General features: G+C 42.8%; 1 protein-coding gene across 6 annotated transcripts in view; it reads right to left on the minus strand.

Annotated features, from left to right (window-relative positions):
- Positions 1 to 20,638, minus strand: part of Dnajb6 (DnaJ heat shock protein family (Hsp40) member B6) — a 53,593-nt gene extending 32,955 nt beyond the window's left edge. For all 6 annotated transcript variants that reach the window (XM_075955311.1, XM_075955310.1, XM_075955312.1 and 3 more), the window contains exons 1-5: positions 20,498 to 20,638; positions 7,392 to 7,482; positions 3,124 to 3,233; positions 1,785 to 1,844; positions 413 to 523 (exon numbers count right to left, since the gene is read on the minus strand). In XM_075955311.1, coding sequence (XP_075811426.1) covers positions 413 to 523; positions 1,785 to 1,844; positions 3,124 to 3,233; positions 7,392 to 7,456 — 346 coding nt within the window. In that variant the 5' untranslated portion in view covers positions 7,457 to 7,482; positions 20,498 to 20,638. The remainder of the gene's footprint in view (positions 1 to 412; positions 524 to 1,784; positions 1,845 to 3,123; positions 3,234 to 7,391; positions 7,483 to 20,497) is intronic.
- Between the last annotated feature and the right edge of the window lie 2,252 nt (positions 20,639 to 22,890).

Genomic DNA, 22,890 nt, shown 5'->3' on the forward strand with positions numbered 1-22,890 from the left:
AAACTAGCTAGCTCGTGGAGTGGTGGTAGCTCAGTACTAAGAGTCGTCAATATATCCAAGGTCCTGAGTTCAAATCCTTAACACCACAAGCAAGAAATAAAATTCTTTAAAACAAGATGAAACATTTAAGATCAGATTTCCAACATCCTGTCCTGTCCCAAATATGAATTCACTGGAAGGCAAAAACAAATGAACTAAAATACAACAATATACATGGAAGAGGGGGAAAAATACACTAAACTCTTTTATTGTTGAAGTCACAAATTCAAAGGCTCTGAAAAGATTGGCAGAAAATAACGGATTCCAATGGTCTGTGAAAATAAAGGTTAGTAACATGGCACAGTATTAAGTGCAAAGGGCACCCAAGATCTCACCAAGCCAGACAGAAGGATGGACCGAAGTAGTTACTTACCAAAGAAGTCAAATGAAAATGGGTCCCTTCCACCAAAAAATTCCCTGAAGACATCATCTGGATTCCGGAATGTGAAGCCAAACTCAAACGGACTGTCGAAATGACTTCCACCTATACAAGCACAGCAAAGTGTTTAGCCTTTGAATTCTGGCATTTCTAAGCAACATTTGTTCAATCATTGTATGCTTCACGGTCTAAAAGAGAAAATATTCTATACATCTGGGATTCTAAACACCACAGCCTTATTGATGCTAACTGCACTTGCCTAGCATTGACTGCATTGTGTGCGCAGGTCTAATTCTTTCCCAATCTGTCCACAGAACTGCTTCCATCTCCAAAACATGTGAATAAATCATTGTCCACTAATCATAAAGGCTTATGAACCCAAAGCAAATAATATATTTACTCCACCAATTTCTCCATAGGTACAATTTGTGCATATTAGGTCAAAGTTGTTTGTTTCGTTTTGTTTTGTTTTTAAGATTTATCTATCAATTGTGTATACAGTATTCTGTCTGCATGTATCCCTGCAGGCCAGAAAAGGGCACCAGATCTTATTACATAGAGATGGCAGTGAGCCACCATGTGGTTGCTGAGAATTGAACTCAGGATCTTTGGAAGAGCAGCCAGTGCTCTTAACCACTGAACCATCTCTCCAGCACCCCACAGCAAGAATTCTAAGGACCACGATGAAGCAACTCATTTACTGAGCACCATTTTCATAAGACAGGCAGTGTGTGCTGCTTAAACCTAAATAGGTTCACTGATGAAAACACAGTAAGGTTATCTATCACAATACATACCTCAACATAAACATCCTAATTTGACAAATGTGTGGACAAGTCTCACTATGTAAAAGAAGCAGGCTGGACCTAAACTCTCAAAGCTCCTATCTAGGGGCTAGAGAGATGGCTCAGCGGTTAAGAGCATTGCCTGCTCTTCCAAAGGTCCTGAGTTCAATACCCAGCAACCACATGGTGGCTCACAACCATCTGTAATGAGGCCTGCAGGAAGAATACTGTATACATAATAAGCAAATAAATAAATATTTAAAAAAAAAAAGCTCCTATCTAAGTCTCTTTTGGTTCAGTTTTTGTTTTCTTCTCTTTCTTCCTTTAAGGAGAATCACAAGGACTAGAATCACACCCTGACCTGAGACCCACCAGGCAGACTCTCAATTGACAGGCACTGTCCTGCCTCAGTCCCCCACGGTGCTAAGATTATAAGCATTTCTCTATGTCTACCCAAATTTACCACTCTCTAGGCTAACCTGTATTGATGATAGTATCAGGTACAAATAAATCACATGAACAACAAATAAGGACAACTTGGTCAAGACCTATGTCTTCAAAGAGAAAATCTATTGACATACCTCCTCCTCCACCATTTAATCCTTCTTTGCCGTATTTGTCATAGATGTCCCGCTTTTTTGCTTTAAATTTGAGGGGGAAAAAAGTTATTATTGGCAAGTTCTTTCAAACCCTCAAAATTCAGTCAGTACTTCTCCCAAGTTTTAAATCTAGGTTCAGAGTTTAATAGAAAAGAGGCAGGAGACTTACTTAACTCTCCCCTTTTTCCTGAAACACTAGTTGGCAAATTTTTAAGCGCTACAAATTTCCCTACAAATTCCAGGGAACTTTAAGTAGTGTGGAAAGCAGTAAGCACACTCCATAAGAGACTGCCTGTGCAAGGCACTGGTAGCTCACAGGTGCTGTGCTGGTATCCACACACACCCTGCTTCCTTTGCACTCCCAGAGTAGGACCGAAAAAGCACAGCTGCCACTTGTATTCATCCTTCTGCCCTCCCCCAAAAGTCTCATTCTACAACAGGGGAAACAAAGTAAGAACCACCCATTTTTAAAAAAACAGTGGCACAAGCTGAGGCCCATGCTTTAGCCACAAGAGAATTAAAGGCCCAACAGTATTAAGACCAAATTTGTAGGATTTCAGTTATCAGTGTCTTTATTAAGTAAAAAAATAGATACTTGTGAAGTAGTTTGCTGGATTGCCTTTTAAAATGAGAAAGAAGGGTACAGAAAATGCAAGGGGTTGTAATGTGGTGAGCTGGTGTGATGAGTTTTACCTCAGGTTCCTTCTACAAACAGATTTTTAAAGCTAGTAACCTATTTGTTGTTTCCTGTGGTTAGTGAATCAGTACCTAACCCTTTCAAGTCAAGTTTCTGCCTTGACTCATGCCAGGCCACCTAGCAGGATAGTGCTTAGGATGTAGGCAGTACTTTTCTAGTCTCTGTCCCCAGCCCTGTAGATACAAAACTTTTCCTTTAACATAAACACAAACTTGATGGCTGCCCCTGACAGCTAATCAATCCTTCACCTAATTGCAAACACAACCCTTCTCCTAATTTCTATGCTCTAGACATAAAGAAGGGAATCAAAGCTTAAATTATCCAAGTAGTAAAATCCCATTAATAAAGTCCTCCTTCAGTAAAACAATATAGATAAGGTCAAGATGATCAGGAGTGGACACAAGAGTTCTTAAACCCAACCTCTCCCTCTCAATTCCAGCCCTAGGAAAATCTTCCCATAGCTTATAGCTCCCCACACTGGTGGTTAACTGCACCAGATGCAAGGCCACAGGGAATTTAAAACCTTTGGAAAGGGGAGCAATCTAGGTGGGAGCAAACAAACCCTGTGTCTGTGCTCTGCTATCTCTGGAAAGGCCTGTCCTTCACAAGCTCAGAGCTACTTACCATCCGATAACACCTCATATGCCTCAGCTACTTGTTTGAATTTCCGCTCTGCTTCTTCTTTATTTTCAGGATTTTTGTCCGGATGCCATTTAAGCGCCTGTTTCCGATACCTGGAAAGGTCAAATGGGTGTGTGAGGAGCACACATCAAGTCCATAAAACTTTACTAACATAAGCAGCTGGGTGTGGTAGTGAATACTTTTAACCCCAGCACTGAGAGGCAAAGTACAAGAGTCTGTTCTGTGCCTTGAGACCAATTTGATCTACATAGTGAGTTCCAGGCCAGTCAGGGCTATACACAGTGAGACCCTGTCTCAAAAAAAGGGCAAGGAGAGAGGAAAAAAAAAAAAAGTCCGGCAGTGATGGTACACATCTTTAATCCCAGCACTTGGGGGAGGGCAGAGGCAGGCGGATCTGGTCTACAAGAGCAAGTTCCAGGACAGGCTCCAAAGCTACAGAGAAACCCTGTCTCGAAGGAATTAAACAAACAAACAAAAAAGGACACATACCCTTAAACCAAGGAAATAGCGTTAGCACATGATTTTTCAAAAATTGCTGGAGAATATCAGCTGGCTATGGACCATACTGGACTAACAATTCAAGAACGAAGCAATTTATTTCAAACTTACAAGGTGATAAGGACTTAAATAGGGGGAGAACTGGCTCTGGAAAAGATAAATTAAAGGACCCACATGTATCTCCTGGATCCAGAACTTGACTGCATTTTACCTTCTATTCATTCTCTTTATAGGAATTCTTAAGAGAGAAGATATTTTAGAATGAATATTTTTAATCACAGAGTAAAATAAAGACCTATGTAGAAAATGTTTCTGAATTGATTTTGAAAGAAAAATTGAGACTTCCTCAATTAGCAGGAATAGACACCAAAAAAATTGTGGTACCTTTTACTAATGCTGAAATCACCTCACTATGGGCAGAAAATGAACATTTAAAAAAAGAGCTTGCGGTCATCTCCTTGGTAGCAGCTTGGAGCAAATATCCCACAAGCAAGAGACTTCAGTTTATAAAAAGAACTGGATCCTGTCTCACACTGTTCAACGAACACAACTTCCAGAGCCCCTACATTCTATACTGATGCAAATAAATCAGGAAAGGCGGGTTTGTGTGTGGTTTTTTTGTTGTTGTTGTTTTGTTTTGTTTTTGGAGACAGGGTTTTTCTGCGTAGCTTTGGAGACTGTCCTGGAACTCACCCCATAAACTAGCCTGGCTTCCAACTCACAGAGATCTGCCGAGTGCTGGGATTAAAGGCGTGTGCCAACCACCACCTTGCTGAAAGGTAGGTTTTCTAAAGCAGGAAAAACAAGTGACTCAAAGTTCTTAAGACTCCATTCAAAAGTGAGAATTACAGAGTCTCTTTTAACTGAGTTACTCTCAATATGAAGAGTTGTTTCATATGTTGAAACCACTGAATTTACTCTAGATGATGCATAATCAACTTTGTTATTTACTCAACTACAACAAGTAAGCAAAAATAGAAACCATCCATTGTGGAGGCTGGTGAGATGGCTCAGTGGTTAAGAGCACCAGCTGCTCTTCCAGAGGACCCAGGTTTAATTCCTAGTACCCACTCGGCAGCTCACAACTGTCTGTAACTCCAGTTCCAGGGAATCCCACACCTTCACATCAATGCATATAAAATAAAGTTAAATAAACGAAAAAAAGAAAAGATCCCTTGTATATAACACATAACAGATCCGATAATGGATCTCCATGACCCTTTTGCACAGTAATGATAAAATGACCACCTATTGGTAGGAAATATGCTAGAAACTTCAGAAATTCATTTTTTAAAAAAAAAAAGGTTTTGAGAAAGATTTTTCTATCACTTGGCAACAAGCTAAGGAAATTATAACAAAGTTACTACAGGAAGTATCCCAAAGGGTACCCAAAGAAATAATAAATTTGGTAAATGGGCAAATGCCTGTGTTTCATTTTGCAGAGTTTGGAAATTTAAAGTATGCACCATACCATAGATATGTATATATTGAGGATTTCAGCAGGCAACTTACTGCTTTACGTTCTGAAAAAGCTGATTCTGTAATTGTACGTTTATTAGAAGTTATGACCATTATGGGAATACCTGTACAAATTAAGACTAACAATGCTCCAGCAAATGTATCTAATAAAGATTTTTTGATATTATTACATAAAGCATATTACACAATCCTACAGAATAAGCAGTTATAGAAAGATGTGACTGTACTTACAAGATATGCTTAATAAACAGAAATGAGTACTAAAGACCCCAGGATAGAGATTACATGATGTTTTGCTAACTATAAATTTTTTTTTAGTGTTAATGAGAAAAGACAGCTGAGGAGACACTGGTTACTAGAAAAAAACTGCCAAATTAAATCAGTATGTATATTATAACTATGTGTTAACATCCGAATGGAAACCAGGATGTAATACATTGTGGAAGAGGTTCTCTTTTTGTTTCCACAGGAGAAAAGCTATGGATCCCATCAAAACTAATAAAGATTACACTAAAAACATTTGACTAGGAGAGGTCATAGTTCAAACAACAAAGTCATTCAATTTAAACTAACCTAAAGACTAACGAATGGCGGGGCTGCAGAAATAAATGGCTCAGCAGTTAAAAGCACTGTCTGCTCTTCCAAAGGTCCTGAGTTCAATTCCCAGCAACCACATGGTGGCTCACAACCATCTGAAAGGAGATCTGATACCCTCTTCTGGCTACAGACACACAGAATATTGTGTACATAATAAATAAATATTTTTTAAAAAAGATCTAAAAAGATATTTTGGGCTGATAATACAAGTCATGTTGGAAAGCGGCTTAGGTATAAAACATTGGATTCAAAAAGATGAAATAGATAAGAGCATTTTCTCCAAATTTGCAAAATAGAAATAGACTGAACACTGTTAATATAATTCTTACTTGATAACTGTTCTTATTGTATATAGTTTTATTTCATTAGAGTTAAAAACCTTTCCTCTTGCCGGGCGGTGGTGGCGCACACCTTTAATCCCAGCACTCGGGAGGCAGAGGCAGGAGAATCTTTGTGAGTTCGAGGCCAACCTGGTCTACAAGAGCTAGTTCCAGGACAGGCACCAAAAACTACAGAGAAACTCTGTCTCTAAAATCAAAAAAAAAAATAAGAAAAGAAAAAAAAGAAAAACCAAAAACCTTTCCTCTTAAAAGGGGGGAATATTGCACAATTTTTGATCACACTGGAGACTATTCTAATAAAAAATCTTGAACCAGGGGGGCAGAGTCGGCCACTAGCCGTGTGGAATTAACCATAGAAAAGCCAGGAAGACAGAGAGATACACAGGAAAGAAGGGAGGGGGGACTTGGATTGTTCACACTTTTCAATCTGGGAAGTGTGGAGAGCAGGTCAGCTAGTTGATCCTCTGCTGCTTTCTTGTTCTATCAGGTTTTTGCTCCAATCAGACTCCTGAGTTTTCACTGGTAATAGAACTTAGATAAACACATCAGCTGGGCGATGGTGGTGCATGCCTTTAATCCCAGGACTCGGGAGGCAGAGGCAGGCGGATCTCTGTGAGTTCGAGACCAGCCTGGTCTACAGAGCTAGTCCCAGGACAGGTTCCAAAGCCAGAGAGAAACCCTGTCTCGAAAAACCAAAACCAAAAAAAAAACACATCAATGGGGTGCTGCTTTAATTAAATTAGTTGATGTGGGAAGACTAGGAACAGCATCATTCCATAGGCAGAAGCCCTAAACTGCAGATAATTCAAGCTGAGCACACCAAGAACACAGCCATCTATACAACCATCCATAACTGTGGCTCCTGCCATGACACTTCCCCAGTGATGGATTATATCCTGAAAGAAACTGCTTTCTACCGTTTATTTCAGGATGTTTCATCACAAACAAAAATAAACTAGAACACAGAGACTCAACTGGAAACAAACCAACCTTTTGAAACATCATAGTGAAGAATTTCAGATAGAGTTCAGCAGAAACAACAGGCCTGGGTTGGAATTGGGGGTGGGAGCATGCCTCTAGCACGGAAATGCAAATGTTCTTATTTTAACACAGTCTGAGTTACCAAGTTTTTCTTTCTCACCCATGTATGTATGTGTATACATGCATGTGAGGTCAACCTAAGAACCATCCACCTTCTTTAAAGAATAAAAACCGTTCACACAAAAAAATCTAATTTTTAAAAGGAAAATAAAAGGTTTAGATTGGCTGACACGAGTTACATTACCCAATAACAAACCGTGGTACAGAATTATCATTTCAGAAATGAACACTTACGCCTTTTTAATGTCCTCAGGTGAGGCATGTCTCTGCACGCCCAGAACTTCATAGTAATCCACCATGTTTTAACAGATTGTTGGAACAAATCCTGGAAAAAAAAAATGAGGTTCATAACACTGTCCAATCACAGTGGAAAGTGAAATAACAGGTAAGAAGTGATTCATTCCCACCACCTACTGGCCAAGAAAGAACTTCCGGTAGCCACCCACTAGCCCATATGTGTAGGTTAGGACCTTGTCCAGAAACTGTTTGAGAAGAATCATTTGTGGTGGCAGCCTCTACCTGTGTGGTCAAGGCAGGTGAATCCCTGTGAGGTGAAGACCAGTCTAGTCTACAAAGTGAGTTCCAGGTCAACGAGAGCTATTAAACAGATAAACCCTGGGGGGGGGGCGGGGGGCGCACACCTTTAATCCCAGTACTTGGGAGGCAGAGGCAATAGGATCTCTCAGTTCAATGCCAGCCTGGTCTACAGAGCAAATTCCAGGACAGGGATACATAGAGAAAGTTTATTCTGTTGGGGGGAAAAGGGGGAGAAGTATCGGTCATTCTCAAAAAATCTATATATAAAAAATGCTTGGAAATGACCCAATAGCCTCAGTTATGATATGAAAAGGTTACTAGGCTCTGAGGCTAAGATCAGGTGTCACTTGAACAAAGGACTGGCTACATCTGCTTTCCTAGGCCACAATACACTTGAGATTTGGTTAATTCCCTCCTCTGATGAGTTCCTGTACAAGGCATTAGTTAAGACTGGAAGGAAGAACAGACTATCCCTGAACTGAGAAGCACCCTTCCTCAGACCTCCCTCATGGAAATGGCAGCAGTCCTTGGATGCAGTTACCCAGAAAAGAACATGTTTGACCAGTCATGTGTAACTATTCTGTCCAGTACTCAACTACCAAACCAACACACAACACTGCCCTAATGCTATCCTACAGACTGTGCCTTCATCTGACAGCCAGGAACTGAGCACAGCTTTCCTGGCCTGCAGATTCTGCCTGCCTGGTCTTCACAGAGCAGCACTTCTAACTACCTCTAGTATGTGCTCTCTCTCACTGCTAACACTGCAAGTCACGTGACCACTCTCTCCAGAAATAACAGTCAGGGCCCAGCCACTTCTTCTTTCAGAGTTTCTTCCTGGTGTCTAGGACAGCTCCAGGCAACCCATTGTCCTCTTCTTGCCTATGGGTGTTAGGACACACCCACAAAAATAAAGCATGGCATAGTGCCACACCTTTAATCCCAGTACTTGGGTGCCAACTGAGCCATTTACCAATCCCCAAATTTCCCATGTGTATACCTCTACTTTCTGAATTGAGAAAGCCAACCACAACTCCCTTGTGCAATTCTTGTTCTAATTTTTTAGTGATTTCTTTTTATTTTTCATGTGCTTTGGTGTTCTACTTGCATGTATGTCTGTGTGAGGGTGTCAGATATCCTGGAACTAAAGCATGTGGGTGCTGGGAAATAAACCAGGGTTCTGGAAAACAAACAGTGCTCTTAACCACTAGGCCATTTCTCCAGCACCGGAAGTGTTTTTTGTTTTGTTTTTTTTTTCCAGACAGAATTTCTCTGTGTAAGCCCCAGCTACCCTTGAATTCTTTGTAGAACAGGCTAGAGATCCACCTGCCTCTGCCTCTCCTCCCAAGTGTTGGGATTAAATACTCCTTATGCAATGCTATTCTTTTTTTTTTTTTGGTTTTTCGAGACAGGGTTTCTTTGTGGCTTTGGAGCCTGTCCTGGAACTAGCTCTGTAGACCAGGCTGGTCTCGAACTCACAGAGATCCACCTGCCTCTGCCTCCCAAGTGCTGGGATTAAAGGCGTGCGCCACCATCGCCCGGCTTGCAATGCTATTCTTATTCAACATGTATAGACTAATTTTAACTAATTCCAACTACTGTTTTTAGGGAGAGGAAAGCAGCAGCTACTGTTGAGAGCCCTACAGGTAATATAATTCCTCAAAGGGCCTATCACCCTCAGAAAGGAAAACAAGAAAAATTTCCAAGAATCTTCAGACCATGAAAAACAGCTTTGACATTCAGAATGGAAAAGCAGAATCTACTAAAACAAATAAATACCACTGGTGACAAACACCCATTATCCTACCCCCCAGAGGTGTGTGCCCTCGCTGAACGAGACACTGCCTCAAAATTATACATATAATGCCAGGCGGTGGTGGCGCACGCCTTCAATCCCAGCACTTGGGAGGCAGAGACAGGTGGATCTCTGAGCTCGAGGCCAGCCTAGTCTACAAGAGCTAGTTCCAGAACAGCTCAGAGAAATGCTCTCCAAAAAAAAAAAAAAAAAAAAAAAAAAAAAAAAAACCACAAAACTATCAGATAATATCAGATTAAAGACTAGAGAAGTGTCCAATAGTAGAAAGCCATTCTAGCAAGTGTGAGACTCAAAAGTACATATATTAGGGGTTGGAGTGAAGGCTCAGGAGTCAAATAGTAAACGTTGCTTTTGCAGGCCCAGGTTCAATTCCCAGGACAAAGACAAAGTAGTGAGCGCCCAATTATAAAAGATTTCCTCCTTCCTACCACAAAGTTACGTTGACACAGCACATAAGGATTGCTAGCAAAGTGTGTGCAGATAGTCCCCACCGCTAACCCACCAAACTCAGTGGCTCAAGACACCTAATCAGCTCCCACACAACCCAATAGAACAACAGTCTGTCTACCAGACACCAAAAGGGACAATCAGTAAACAAAAGCAGCAGGAAAACCAACACCTCTTCCTCCCTACTTCAATTAAGTGTTACAGAGTTGTAGCTGCAAAGGATATGAAGCAGCGTTTGGGGTATACAGAAATGGTTTCTCTGTGTGGCTTTTGTAGGCTGGCCTCCATCTCGCTCACAGAGATCCGCTGGCCTCCACCTCCTGAGTCCTAGAATTAAAGGCGTGCACCACCACTGCCCAAAAAAAGCTGTTCATCTTAAATGAAGAGTACACCTTCAGCTAAAACGGTCTGGAAATCTCTTATGACACTTTGCTAGACACCTGCCACCTTGCCAAACAAACAAACAAACAAACCCATTGAAATGGATTCTGATTTAAGGTCAATGCCAGTTAGCAATTTCTCCACAGGCTTGAATCACTCACTCATTTCTACTTCTGTCCTACTTATCATTTGAAATCACCTAATGTAAGCTCAGGAACTCAGAACTCAGGCCTCCCAGTACCACGAGTATTGAGAGTTCTCCATACTACACAAATCTCTCTCCTGTCTTCTCAGGTCTGCCTTCATAGCTATCCTCTCACCATCTATCTCTCCTTAGAGAACACCCTGAGTCTCAAATGGAAGCCTAACCCCAGTAAACAGGCACATGACTGTGCAAAATAGCCACTTGGATCCTGAGCAGGTTGTCTCAAATAGAACATGAACAAAACTTAACTCTTGAGCTTCCCCATTATCACACAGCATGTCTGTATTTAGCAAATTCTACCTTCATTACCTCACCCATGTTGTTACACCCACCACATAAGCAAAGAATTTATGCACAAATAGTACCTATTACTCTTCCCAAATCTCCAGCTCCTCTCTTCAGCATGGTCCACAGCCTTTACTCCTACCTCTGGGCCACCCTCTTCTCAATGAAGACAGACTCTCACAAGTGCAATATACAAGACAATACCAGCCACAAGGGACTCTACACTAAGTCAACTGTGAAACTAAGAAAATAATTACTAATTGTACTGACTAGTGTCAGGTATAAGCAGGAAGGAGTTACAAAAAAAAAAGCACAAATTAAGTTTAAGAGCTCTCCCAACTTGGTAGGAGGATCAGAGATTGGGGCACAGACTGAAACATAGGTTTGTAGCCTACCAGAGACACGTGTGACCCTTTCACAGAAAACAAAGAAATGGAAAAATGTCTTTTGGTTTGTTTGGGTTTGAGTCAGGAGTTTTTCTGTGTAGCCCCTTTAGTTATATGATTTCACTACAATTCATCCTAGCTGTCCAGGAGGAAATCTATCTGTAGAGCAGGCTAACTTCAAACTCAAGAGATCCATCCACCTGCCTCGGCCTGCTGTGCGTGCTAGAACTAAAGCTGTTTGCCACCACTGCATGCCAACACTTAACTTTACAACTACCTTACAATTCTAAACAAGCATTAATACTAGCAAACAAAAACTCAATGTACATTTGCACTACCAAAAATGTAAACTGTAGTTGGGGTGTGTGAGGTGGGGCCTCGAACTTGAACTCCTATGATGTACACCGCCACACCTAGTTATATCTTTAAAGAACACTCTGATGACCAAAAGCAATCTACAGATTCAAAGCAATGCTCATCAAAATCCCAGAAAAATTCTTCAAAGTCCTCGAAAGAACAGTACTCAACTTAATTTGGAAAAGCAAAAAACCCTGTACAATAAAATAACTTCTGGAGGCATCACAATCCATGACTTCAAACTCTACTACAGAGCCAGCCACAGTACTGAAAACAGCCTGGTACTGGCATAAGAACGGACAGGAGGACCAATGGAACCGAATAGAAGACCTAGGTATCAGTCCACACATCTTTGAACACCTGGTATTTGATAAAGAAGCAAAAAAAAAAATCAAATGAAAAAAAGAAAGCATATTTAATAAGTGGTGCTGGCATAACTGGATATCAACATGTAGAAAAATGAAAATAGACCCATATCTATCACCATGCACAAAACTCAAGTCCAAATGGATCAAAGACCTCAATCTAAAGCCAGCCACACTGAACCTTATAGAAGTGGGAAATAGGGGCTGGAGAGATGGCTCAGTGGTTAAGAGCATTGCCTGCTCTTCCAAAGGTCCTGAGTTCAATTCCCGGCAACCACATGATGGCTCACAACCACCTGTATCTTCTGGCCTGCAGACATACACACAGACAGAATATTGTATACATAATAATAAGTATTTTTAAAAAAAAAGTGGGAAATATACTTGAACGCATTGGCACAGGGAACCACTTCCTAAATAGAACCCCAGCGGCACAGACACTGAGAGAAAACAATTAATGGGACCTCCTGAAACTGAAAAGATTCTGTAAAAAATCTTTTTACACAGTCAACAAGACAAAACGACAGCCTACAAAATGGGAAAAGATCTTCAGTAACCCCCACATCAGACAGAGGTCTGATCTCCAAAATATACAAAGAACTCAAAAAATTGGACACCAAAAGATCACATAATCCAATTAAAAAAAAATGGGAGTACAGACCTAAACAGAGAATTCTCAACAGAAGAATCTAAGATGGCTGAAAGACACTTAAGGAAATGTTCAACATCCTTAGTCATCAGAGAAATGCAAATCAAAACAACTCTGAGATTCCATTTTACACCTGCAAGAATGGCCAAGATCAAAAACACTGATGACAACTTATGCTGGAGAGGTTGTGGGGGAAAGGGAACACTTCTGCATTGCTGGTGGGAATGCAAGCTGGTACAGCCCCTTTGGATGTCAGTGTGGCGATTTCTCAGAAAACTCGGAAACAACCTTCCTCAAGACCCAGTAATACCACTTTTGGATATATATCCAAAGGATGCTCAATCGTGCCAAAGGACATGTGCTCAACTATGTTCATAGAAGATTTGTTTGTCATAGCCAGAACCTGGAAACAACCTAAACGCCCTTCGATCAAAGAATGGATAAGGAAAATGTGGTACATTTACACAATGGAGTACCACACAAGCAGGAAAAATAACGACAGCTTGAATTTTGCAGGGAAATGGATGGAGCTAGAAAACATTATTTTGAGTGAGGTAACCCAGGCACAGAAAGACATTATCAAATGTACTCACTCATAGGTGGTTTTTAAATATAAAGCAAAGAAAGCCAGCTTACAAACCACAATCCCAGAGAATTTATACAACAATGCGGACACTAAGAGAGACTTAAATAGATCTAATCTACATGGGAAGTAGAAAGTAGAAAAAGACAAGATTTCCTGAATAAATTGAGAGCATGGGGACCTTGGGGGAGGATTAAAGGGGGGGAGGAAAGAGGCAGGGAGGGGAGCAGAGAAAAATGTAGAGCGCAAACACTGATGGTAGGATTCCAGGTAAAGTAAATTATAAAGATTTTGTTTTATTTTTAACTTATGTATGAGTGCAGGTGCCTAAGGAGGCCAGAAGTTGAATGTCTGGGAGTTTAAGTTACAGGTACTTGTGTGTGGGTGCCAGGAAGTGAACTCAGATGCTCTGCAACAACAGCACCAGCTAACTGTGCCACTGCTCCAGCCCTAAAGTGACAAAATATTAGTGGGTGGGGCGGTTGGTGGGGCATGCCTTTAATCCCAGCAAGGCCAGCATGGTCTGAGGTGAGTTCCAAGACGGGGTCCAAAGTCACAGAGAAACCCTATCTCAAAAAAAAGTAAGTTCCAGGACAGCCAGGGGCTATATTATACAAAGAAACCCTGCCTCAAAAAAAAGAAAAGAAGTCTTATCCAGGTCACCAACAAAAATAGCTGTCTTCCTTCCCCACAAAGGAAGATGAACACTGAAAAAGAATAAGGCATTCAAGAACATATCTACTACAGACTCTCGGCCATCTTTTCTCATTTTTTCCCCTTTTCCTTGTTTTTGGTTTTTACAGACAGGGTTTTGCTGTGTAGCACTGGCTGTCCTGGAACACCCTCTGTAGACCAGGCTGGGAGAGATCCACCTGCCTCTGCCTCACAAGTGCTGGGTCTAAAGGGGGAAGCCACCGCCACCCTATCTTCTTTTAAAAAAAAAAGGAACAAAGTAGGCCAGGTGTGGTGGTAAACATCTTTAAACCCAGCATTCTGGAAGCAAAAGTAAAGGAATATTTTTGAGTTCGAGGCTAGCGTATTCTACATAGCAAGTTCCAGCACAGCCAGGGCTTCATAGAGACCCTGCCTCCAAAAACAAAACAAAAAAAATAATAATAATAATAAAATTTACTAGGCATGGTGGAAGGCGTCTTTAATCTAAGCACCTGGAAGGCAAGTATGTGTTCCAAAGTTAGCCAAGTATACATTTCAACTACAGGTCAGCCAGCACTACACACAGTAAGAACCTGTTTCAGACCAAAAATAATTTAAAGTCACAAAGGGAGTTCAATTTATGTTAAGCCATCACACAAACTTAATACAGTACTATCTGCTTGACAGAACAGACCTGAGAGGTAAATATGAAGCAAGCCAGGTAAGGCCAGCCTATAAAAAGCTAGTACCTAGGAGGTTGAGGCAGGGGTGGATTTCCAAGCCATGGAAACATTAACAAAAACAGTAACTCTCAGTCTAGAAGGTATGTAATCAAAGTTACTCAAAAGGTTTAGAAACTTTTGAGAGCAATCTGAGGAAAATCCTGGAGTTAGGAGGTAGGGGTGTGGTAGAGGGAGATTCCTAGATCATTAAAGTGGCTACCAAGCAAGCAGTTAGAACTGCATTCAGACCCACAGCATCCATTTACAATGGCAGTCCTGGAGGCAGACACACATAGCCAACTGTTGGTTCAGTGGAAGACCTTTATCCAAGAAAAAAAAAATACTGAAAGCAATGTGGACACCAATGGCTACCTCTGGCCTGCACAATCACAAACACACACCCACATGCAGCTTTTATCAGGTCCTCATTTTAGTCTCCTATGTCATTCCCCTTCCCCCCAAAAAATAAAAATTTCACAGGGGACAAATGTCACATGCTGTGTAAGGAAACCACCCTTCTGCAGGCTCAACATTCCTAAAATACTCAAGCATTTTATACAACACAGTCCAGCAGTGTTGAAGCCAGAAGCAATGGCCTTTGTTTATTCAGAATCCCAACAGGGTCCTTATGACTTGGATTTAGAAAGTCACTTTAAGAGAAAGCCAGGCTATAGCCAAATAGCTTTAGAAATAGATATAACTGAAACCTCCTAGATGAACACCGTGATCCTAGGACAAAAAATATTTTTAGCATTTTGCATTCTCAGGTAGCAGAGTAATAAGGAAGTAGTCAAGTGTGATCTTCCTTAACTATCCAAAAGTCTGACAAAACACCTTATATTCACAGCATTATTATCTTTATTAATAAAAACAAAATTCCTAAGCCAGACATGGTGGTACACTCCTTTAATATGATGACCATATTAAATATGATATCACTTGGGAGTCAGAGACTGGAGGACATCTGTGAACTTGAGGTTAGCCCTGTTCAGCCAGGACTACAGAGACCCTGTCTCAAAAGAACAACAACAAAAAAAAAATTCCAAGCCAGGCAGTGGTGGTGTCTTTTTATTCCCAGCACTCAGGAGGCAGAGGCAGGCAGACCTCTGTGAGTCTGAGGCCAACCTGGTCTGCAGAGTGAGTTCCAGGACAGCTAAGGTTACACTAAGAAACCCTGTTTCAAAAGATCCTTTAAAAAAAAAGAAAGAGCCGGGAGATGGTGGCGCACGCCTTTAATCCCAGCACTCGGAAGGCAGAGGCAGGCGGATCTCTGTGAGTTCGAGACCAGCCTGGTCTACAGAGCTAGTTCCAGGACAGGCTCCAAAACCAGAGAAACCCTGTCTCGAAAAAAAAAAAAAAAAAAAAGGGGGAGGGAGGGAAAGGAAAGAAAGAATGAATTCCTACCAGCTGACTTATCTACTAAATTAGTTTCCAGGCTTTCAGTTTTCCTTTTTAAGCAGAGTTGAAGTTTAAGGGATTTTAACAGTTTTAAGTATGCTTGGGGAGCACTCAGAAAGCAAAGTACCTGCTTGCAATACTGCGGTCACAGGAGAAAATGGCCCATTTCTCCCTCCTAGCAGATATTATTGAGACATCCAGAGGACAACTTTAAGAAATCAATTCTCTCGTTCTACCCCATGTTGGTCCCAGGAATCAAACTCTAGTCCTCAGGCTATGGTCGCTTTACTTGCCGAATCATTTCACTAGCCCAATATTATTATTTGTCTTGTTCTTTTCATCAGCTCACTGTCCGTCTCATTAACCTCGGGTTTTTGCTTATTCTCTTAATGAAGCAGGGGGTGGAGTCTCACTCTAGAGGCCTAAATGGTCTCTGCCTAATATTCTCCAGCTGTACCCTCTTAAATACTAGAATTACAGACCCACATTGACCTTATTTTTATTCCCAAGGTTAAATAAATTCTCTTAAATTCTTTCCGTGAGAAAAAAAGCAGAACATTTAATCGCCACTCTAATCCCTCCTACACACTCAACATCTGCAATTGCAGGCCTTTCACCACCAGATGGTGTCCTGCGTGAATTTAACCAGCCTTAACACAGGACCACTTGTTAAACTGCGAAGCTGGACGTAGTGATACACACTATGTATGCCAGCAGCTTTGAGAAAGATGGAGGCAGAGGAATCCAAGGTTATCCTTCACTACAGAATGTGTTCCAGACCAGCCTGAAGTACCTGAGACCCTCTATCTAAAACAAAGGAGGAAAATCAAATCAAGTAGAAAAGTTGATTCTATTATATTCACTTGCTCTTTGGGAAAGTATCGGAAGTGATCTGAGAGTGTTTGAGCATCCTTAAACATTAAACAATGTAAAAGACACACTGTCATACCAGGTATCTAGTGGACAGTATCTCCTTCAAAACTCTTGGGATGTTCTAAACTGGACTGACCCTAATCTGGGTTTTGCATTTGCTGGATAAAAAAAGTGTTGTTATGGGACCAATGCTGCTGGTTTAAACAGGAAAATGGTACTATCACTTAATACTAACAGGCCTGCTTAAAAAGCGGAGTCAGTAGCCGGGCGGTGGTGACGCACGCCTTTAATCCCAGCACTCGGGAGGCAGAGGCAGGTGGATCTCTATGAGTTCGAGACCAGCCTGGTCTACAAGAGCTAGTTCCAGGACAGGCTCCAAAACCACAGAGAAACCCTGTCTCGAAAAACCAAAAAAAAAAACAAAATAAAACAAAAAAAGTGGAGTCACTATTCAGAGGAACTCCTAATTCAGTCTTAACAGTAAGCAAGAATACTCACCACTCCAGGATACTATTCGTCCTTCACACAAATACTTCATACATCTAACGCTGGCATCAATAACAACAAAGATATATAGTTTGTTTCGGTTCTTCAAGACAGGGTTTCTCTGTGTAGCTCTGGCTGGTCTACAATGTACTCTATAGACTAGGATAGCTTTGAACTCCTCTGCCTCCGGGAGTATTGTGAGTAAAGGCAGTTTTGCATGCTTTTTTTTTTGGGGGGGGGGGTTGTTTGTTTCTTGGTTGTTTTGTTTTGATTCTGAGGTAAGGTCTCACTCCGTGTAGATCTGGCTGACTTGAAACACAGGAAACTGGCCTGTCTCTGCCTCAAGCAATATTTCTTTTTTCCAAGATGGTTTCTTTGTGTATGGCTGTCCTGAACTCCATCTGTAAACCAGGCCTTGAACTTATAGAGATGTGCCTGTCTCTGCCTCCCACTGCTGGAATGAAAGGTGTTACCACCAAAATGTTCCACTCTAAAACTCAGTGATCTGGCCAGTGGTGGTGAAGCATGCCTTTAATCCCAGCCCTGGGGAGGCAGAGGCAGGCGATCTGTTGAGTTCGAGGTCAGCCTGGTCTACAGAGCAAGTTCCAGGACAGTTAGAGCTGTTACACAGAGAAACACTGTCTTGAAAAACAAAACAAAAATAAAATGATCTGATCCCATCTTCCACTGCACAAAACCAACTTAAAAAGCCAACTTCTCCAAGTGGCAGAGAAAGGGAAATCTCTGTGAGTTCGAGGCTAGCCTTAGTCTACAGAGCTAGTTGTAGGACAGCCAGGACCATTAAACAGAGAAACCCTGTCTCGAAAAAAGAAAAAAAAAGGAAGGAAGGAAGGAAGGCAGGCAGGCAGGCAGGCAGGCAGGCCGGGCGGCCGGACAATTTCTCAGGCTATGAAGCTGGGTTAGCTGGCCAAATAGTTAGGTTCCACAAGTCTGGCAACTTAACTTCCTTCCATTCCAGTAATGCATGAAAGGAGAAAATTGACTCCTACAGTTGTACTCTGGGAGAATAACCCAGCTGCTAAAAAGTGAAGCCTGTGGCAAAAAGAAAAGAGAGGAAGAAAAAAAAAAAAGTAGGGGATGGTAGCGCACACCTTAATCCCAGCACTTGGGAGGCGGAGGCAGAGTCAAACTGATCACTGAGTTCCAAGGCGCTCAAGTTCAGATCTGGTCCTGTAGATATATATACACATATACAGAAGGTTGGTACTAACAGGAGACAGCATGTGAGAGAACTGTATGGAGGAGTTCCACTATTGTGCCACAGCATGCACATTTCAAATACACACACAAATCAAAGTATTTTAAAAGCCAACCTGGGGGCTGGAGAGATGGCTCAGAGGTTAAGAGCTGTTGGTCTTCCAGAGGTCCTGAGTTCAGTTCCCAGCAACCACATGATGGCTCACAACCATTTGTAATGAGATCTGGTGCCCTCCATGCCAGAACACTGTATAATAAATAAATCTTTAAAAAAAGAGAACCTGTCAACACTGCACTTAAAGGGGGGAATGTTCCATTGAATAAAAGAGCAGTGTGGTTTAAAAAAAAAAAAAAAAAAAAAAAAAGAACCTGGCCAGGTATGGTGAGGCACCCTTTAGTTACAGCACAGAGGCAGGGGCAGGCAAATCTGTGTTCAATACAGAGCGAGTTGCAGGTCAGCCAAGGTTATACAGAATTCCTGTCTCAAAACACACACACACACACACACACACACACACACACACACACACGGCCAATTCCTCCTTCAGAGGTCTACCTGTGCAAATCAGTGGCAGGAGAGAAAACTTCCTCCACAAACTGTTCTAGCACATCACCCACCCATACCTGCGCAAAAGGAGCACTTCTTCCCAAATTTCTTATTTTCTCTAATTCCAAGGCTACACACGCAGTTCAATACAAGTGCCTGCACTGCTCACAGCCGTAGTGATCACACACCAGAGGCAAATTCTCCCTGTGGTCGTGACACCCCAAGTCCCGGAATACATGTGCCCAATTCCTTTCAGGTACCTTTAAGTCTGGTGTAAGGTTTACTTCACAACCAACAGACTAAGTTCAAAAGTCCAGGATGCATTTTCTTTGGGGCCGTTCCCTCCTCTGGCTCCTTAAGTCTAACTTTTCTACTAAAGCAGTTAGTTGCCTTAAAGAAGTCCTGACTTCCCTAGCAAGCAAAAAAGTCCGAGTTCAATTCCCTAGATTACAGAGCCTAGAAAGAGGGGATACAGTGGAGTTACTAACCATAAAATCTGACCACAAATCTATGGGTCCAATAAAGATATTAATAAAACTAATCCCAATAAAGATATTAATAAAAACAAAGAGGATGCACTGGACGGACACTCCCCACCTGCTTGGGCGTGCCTGGGGAGGTGGGCCCATCCCCTCCGTTCACTTTCTACAGTCCACACGTAACTTCGGTAGACAAGCTTTTAAACTTCTGACAAACAACCTATTCTGTAAAATAAAAATCGCCGTCTCCAATTTTTTTCTTCAAGACAATCTTATGGCTTGCAGTGTAGACTTCCCTTGTCTACACAACAGAAGCGAATTAAGACTTAATGTAAACTTCAGTTACGTAAACTTTAGTTACATAAACCCACAGCAAATCTAACAGCAAACGGGTTTTGGAAGTAAACTGAGCCAGGTAGGTCACCTAGCAAACTTTCCAACAGTCCCAGGATGAGCTTGGAAACCTCCTCGGCCCTCCCACCCGGTCCCCTAGGCAGCCCGGGCTGGCGATCGCGCCTCCCATAGTCGTCTTGCTCTTCGCACGCCACCTGACCCCTTGCTTGCAGAATGCAGCAAGGATGCCAGAACAGAGTGACACCAGCCTCACCGACTCCTGTGGCTCTGTGGCGGAGGTCGCGCGTGCCGGGCCCAACCGCCACTGCAGACCAAGGGAGCCAGAGGAGCCGGGGTAGGCCTGATCCGGCACGGCAGACGCTTTCCACGGACCCACACTAGCCGCGGCCCAGACCAGGAACAACATAGGCCTCCGGCCTAGACTCTGGCCCAAAGCTTGGACTGGAACCCCCTCGGCCCCGGCGAGCAGTCCCGGCCCCGCTGTCGGCCCGGCTTTCCTGCGCCCGTGTCCCAGGCGCCGAGCAGGTCACCCTATCCGCACCTCCCCTCTCCCGCCACGGCCAACCCTGCTCTCCACCCCGTTCCGCAGGTCCCTCACCGAGGACGCGGCGGCCGGCGAGGGGGGGGGAGTCGGGCGGCCGGTCTCCTCGCGGCTCTGGCACAGCTGCGCTGGCGGCGGTGGCGGCGTCTCCTCGCGCTTTCCTTTCTCTCCTTTTCTCCAACAACAAACAGGAAGTGCGTCATGCGTCGGCGGCGCGGCGACGTCAACTTCCGCCCGGACCTGAAGTCACGCATGTGCGCCAGCATTTGCCCGCTCCGGTTTACGTCGGATTCCACAGCGCCAGTTTAGCTTTTGAAAGATTCCGCCAGCCTTGGACGGTGAAACTCAGGGGAGTCTCTCTACAGGCGAAGGCGGAAGAGTAGAGCGGGAAGAGCCATCCTGCGCTACCTCAGGGTCTGGAAGCCTCCAAAGCCGGTGGCGACTTGTAGGCGACCCTGAGTTACTGACCCGGGGGCCTGCGGTTGCCCTAAAGCGGACAGGAAGGACGCTCACAGCCTCCGCTGGTGGAAACTGACCCAGAAAGTTCGGAGATAGCCATCAAAGATAGCTTAATGTGACTCACGGCTTAAGTACGTGGAGAGTTGTATTCCCGAGGTTTGGAAGAAAGGCAACACCCTCGAGGTTCGGTCAGTCCGACCAGCAGTCTCAATCCTTCTTAGTGCCCCTGTCCCCAGCCTTAAGCACTTAGGGGCATAAGAGGCCCCATCATAACCAGCGTGGAATGCCGACTAGAATCCAGAGTCTGGTTTTCAACCACCTTCTCACCACACAGAATTTTCTTTTGGTTTTTTTGTTTTTTTGTTTGTTTTATTTTGTTGTTTTTCGAGAATGAATTTTCTTCCCCAATGACATTGACCCCAAGCCCCGCACGTGCTAAGAGAGCGTTTTACCCGTGAGCCGTATCCCCACCCTTTTTTATTTTAAGACAGGGTGCCACGCCCCTGAATTTCCACCTCTGACCTTGAACTTTCCATCTCAAGACTGGAAAGTAACTGGGCTCTCTGGTTTTGTATTAATAACCTTCACCAAGCCCAGTTTACCTGTGCTAGACAGAAGGCATTTTGGACATTTCTGCTACTTAGTAATGAGAAACAAGTAGTTCCAATGTGGCTTCCCCAAGCCAGGCTCATTAGCCTAAAGACTCAACCTCCAAAACTAAACAACTGACCTTAGGGACCAAGGTCAACAACACACTCAGTCTGCCTTCACTCTAACAAGAGTTCTGAATATTGATGTTCATATAGTGCCTTCATGAGCACAATATTGTTTTACTTTTCTTTTGTTACTGTGCCTACTGCCCATCTATTTAATAGGCTTGTTAGATTAAAAATTACAACAGGTTGCTTTTTCACTAGGGAAACAGACTGGGCTAAAATTCAAAATGGAATCACTGAGATCAAAAATCAAACATAACTAAACTGTTACCTGTTCGTGCTGCCTACTATTACATCAATTTGTCACGAGCTAGAGTCATCAGGAAGAGAGAGCCACACTGAGAAAATGATCTGCTGTAGGCAACCTGTAGGACACTTTTTTAAAAATAATTCATGCCAGGCAGTGGTGGCGCACGCCTTTAATCCCAGCAATCGGGAGGCAGAGGCAGGCAGATCTCTGTGAGTTCGAGACCAGCCTGGTCTACAGAGCTAGTTCCAGGACAGGCTCCAAAGCCACAGAGAAACCCTGTCTCGAAAAACCAAAAAATAAAAAAAAAAAATTTCATTTTTGTTTTATGAACATCAATTGGTGTTTTGCCCGCATGTATGTCTGCTCTGGAACTGGAATTACATACAGTTGTAAGTGGGTGTGGGTGTGTGTGTGTGTGTGTGTGTGCTGGGAATTGAATGTGGGTCCACTGGAAGAGTAGCCAATGTTCTTAACTGCTGAGTCATCTCCAGCCCCAGGCATTTTCTTAATTAGTGATTGATGGGAGAGGGCCCAGCCCTTTGTGGATAGGGCCACCCTACTCACTTGGTTCAGTGTTCCACAAGAAAGGACTCTGAGCAAACCAGGACACAGCACTCCTCCGGGACCTCTGCATCAGCTCCTGCCTCCAGTTAAACAGTGCTGTGGAAATGTAAACCTAATAAACCCTTCCCCACCCTCACCCCCCTCCCCAAATTTCATCACAACAATAGTAGCCCTAACTAAGAAACTGCCCTTCCTAGAAAACAATTTCCCCAACTGGCCAGTTTCAATTGACATAATAATAAAGTTACCTCTGTCTTTTAACCTCGCTTTTACCTATAAATTATCTTTCTATTGCTGGGTCTCCTAGGCTCATTGTGCTAGGAAAGTCACTTTGAAAGGCTGTGGCTTCCTTTTCTATTCATTCTTTGGCCTTTCCTTGATCATCCCATCAAACACTACCAAAGGAAGCCTTGCCTGAATTGAATTGGAAACAAAGTCAGTTAAGATTGTGCTTGGGTGTG

Source organism: Microtus pennsylvanicus, chromosome 21 (genome assembly GCF_037038515.1).
Source record: "Microtus pennsylvanicus isolate mMicPen1 chromosome 21, mMicPen1.hap1, whole genome shotgun sequence".
NCBI classification, from domain to species: domain Eukaryota; kingdom Metazoa; phylum Chordata; class Mammalia; order Rodentia; family Cricetidae; genus Microtus; species Microtus pennsylvanicus.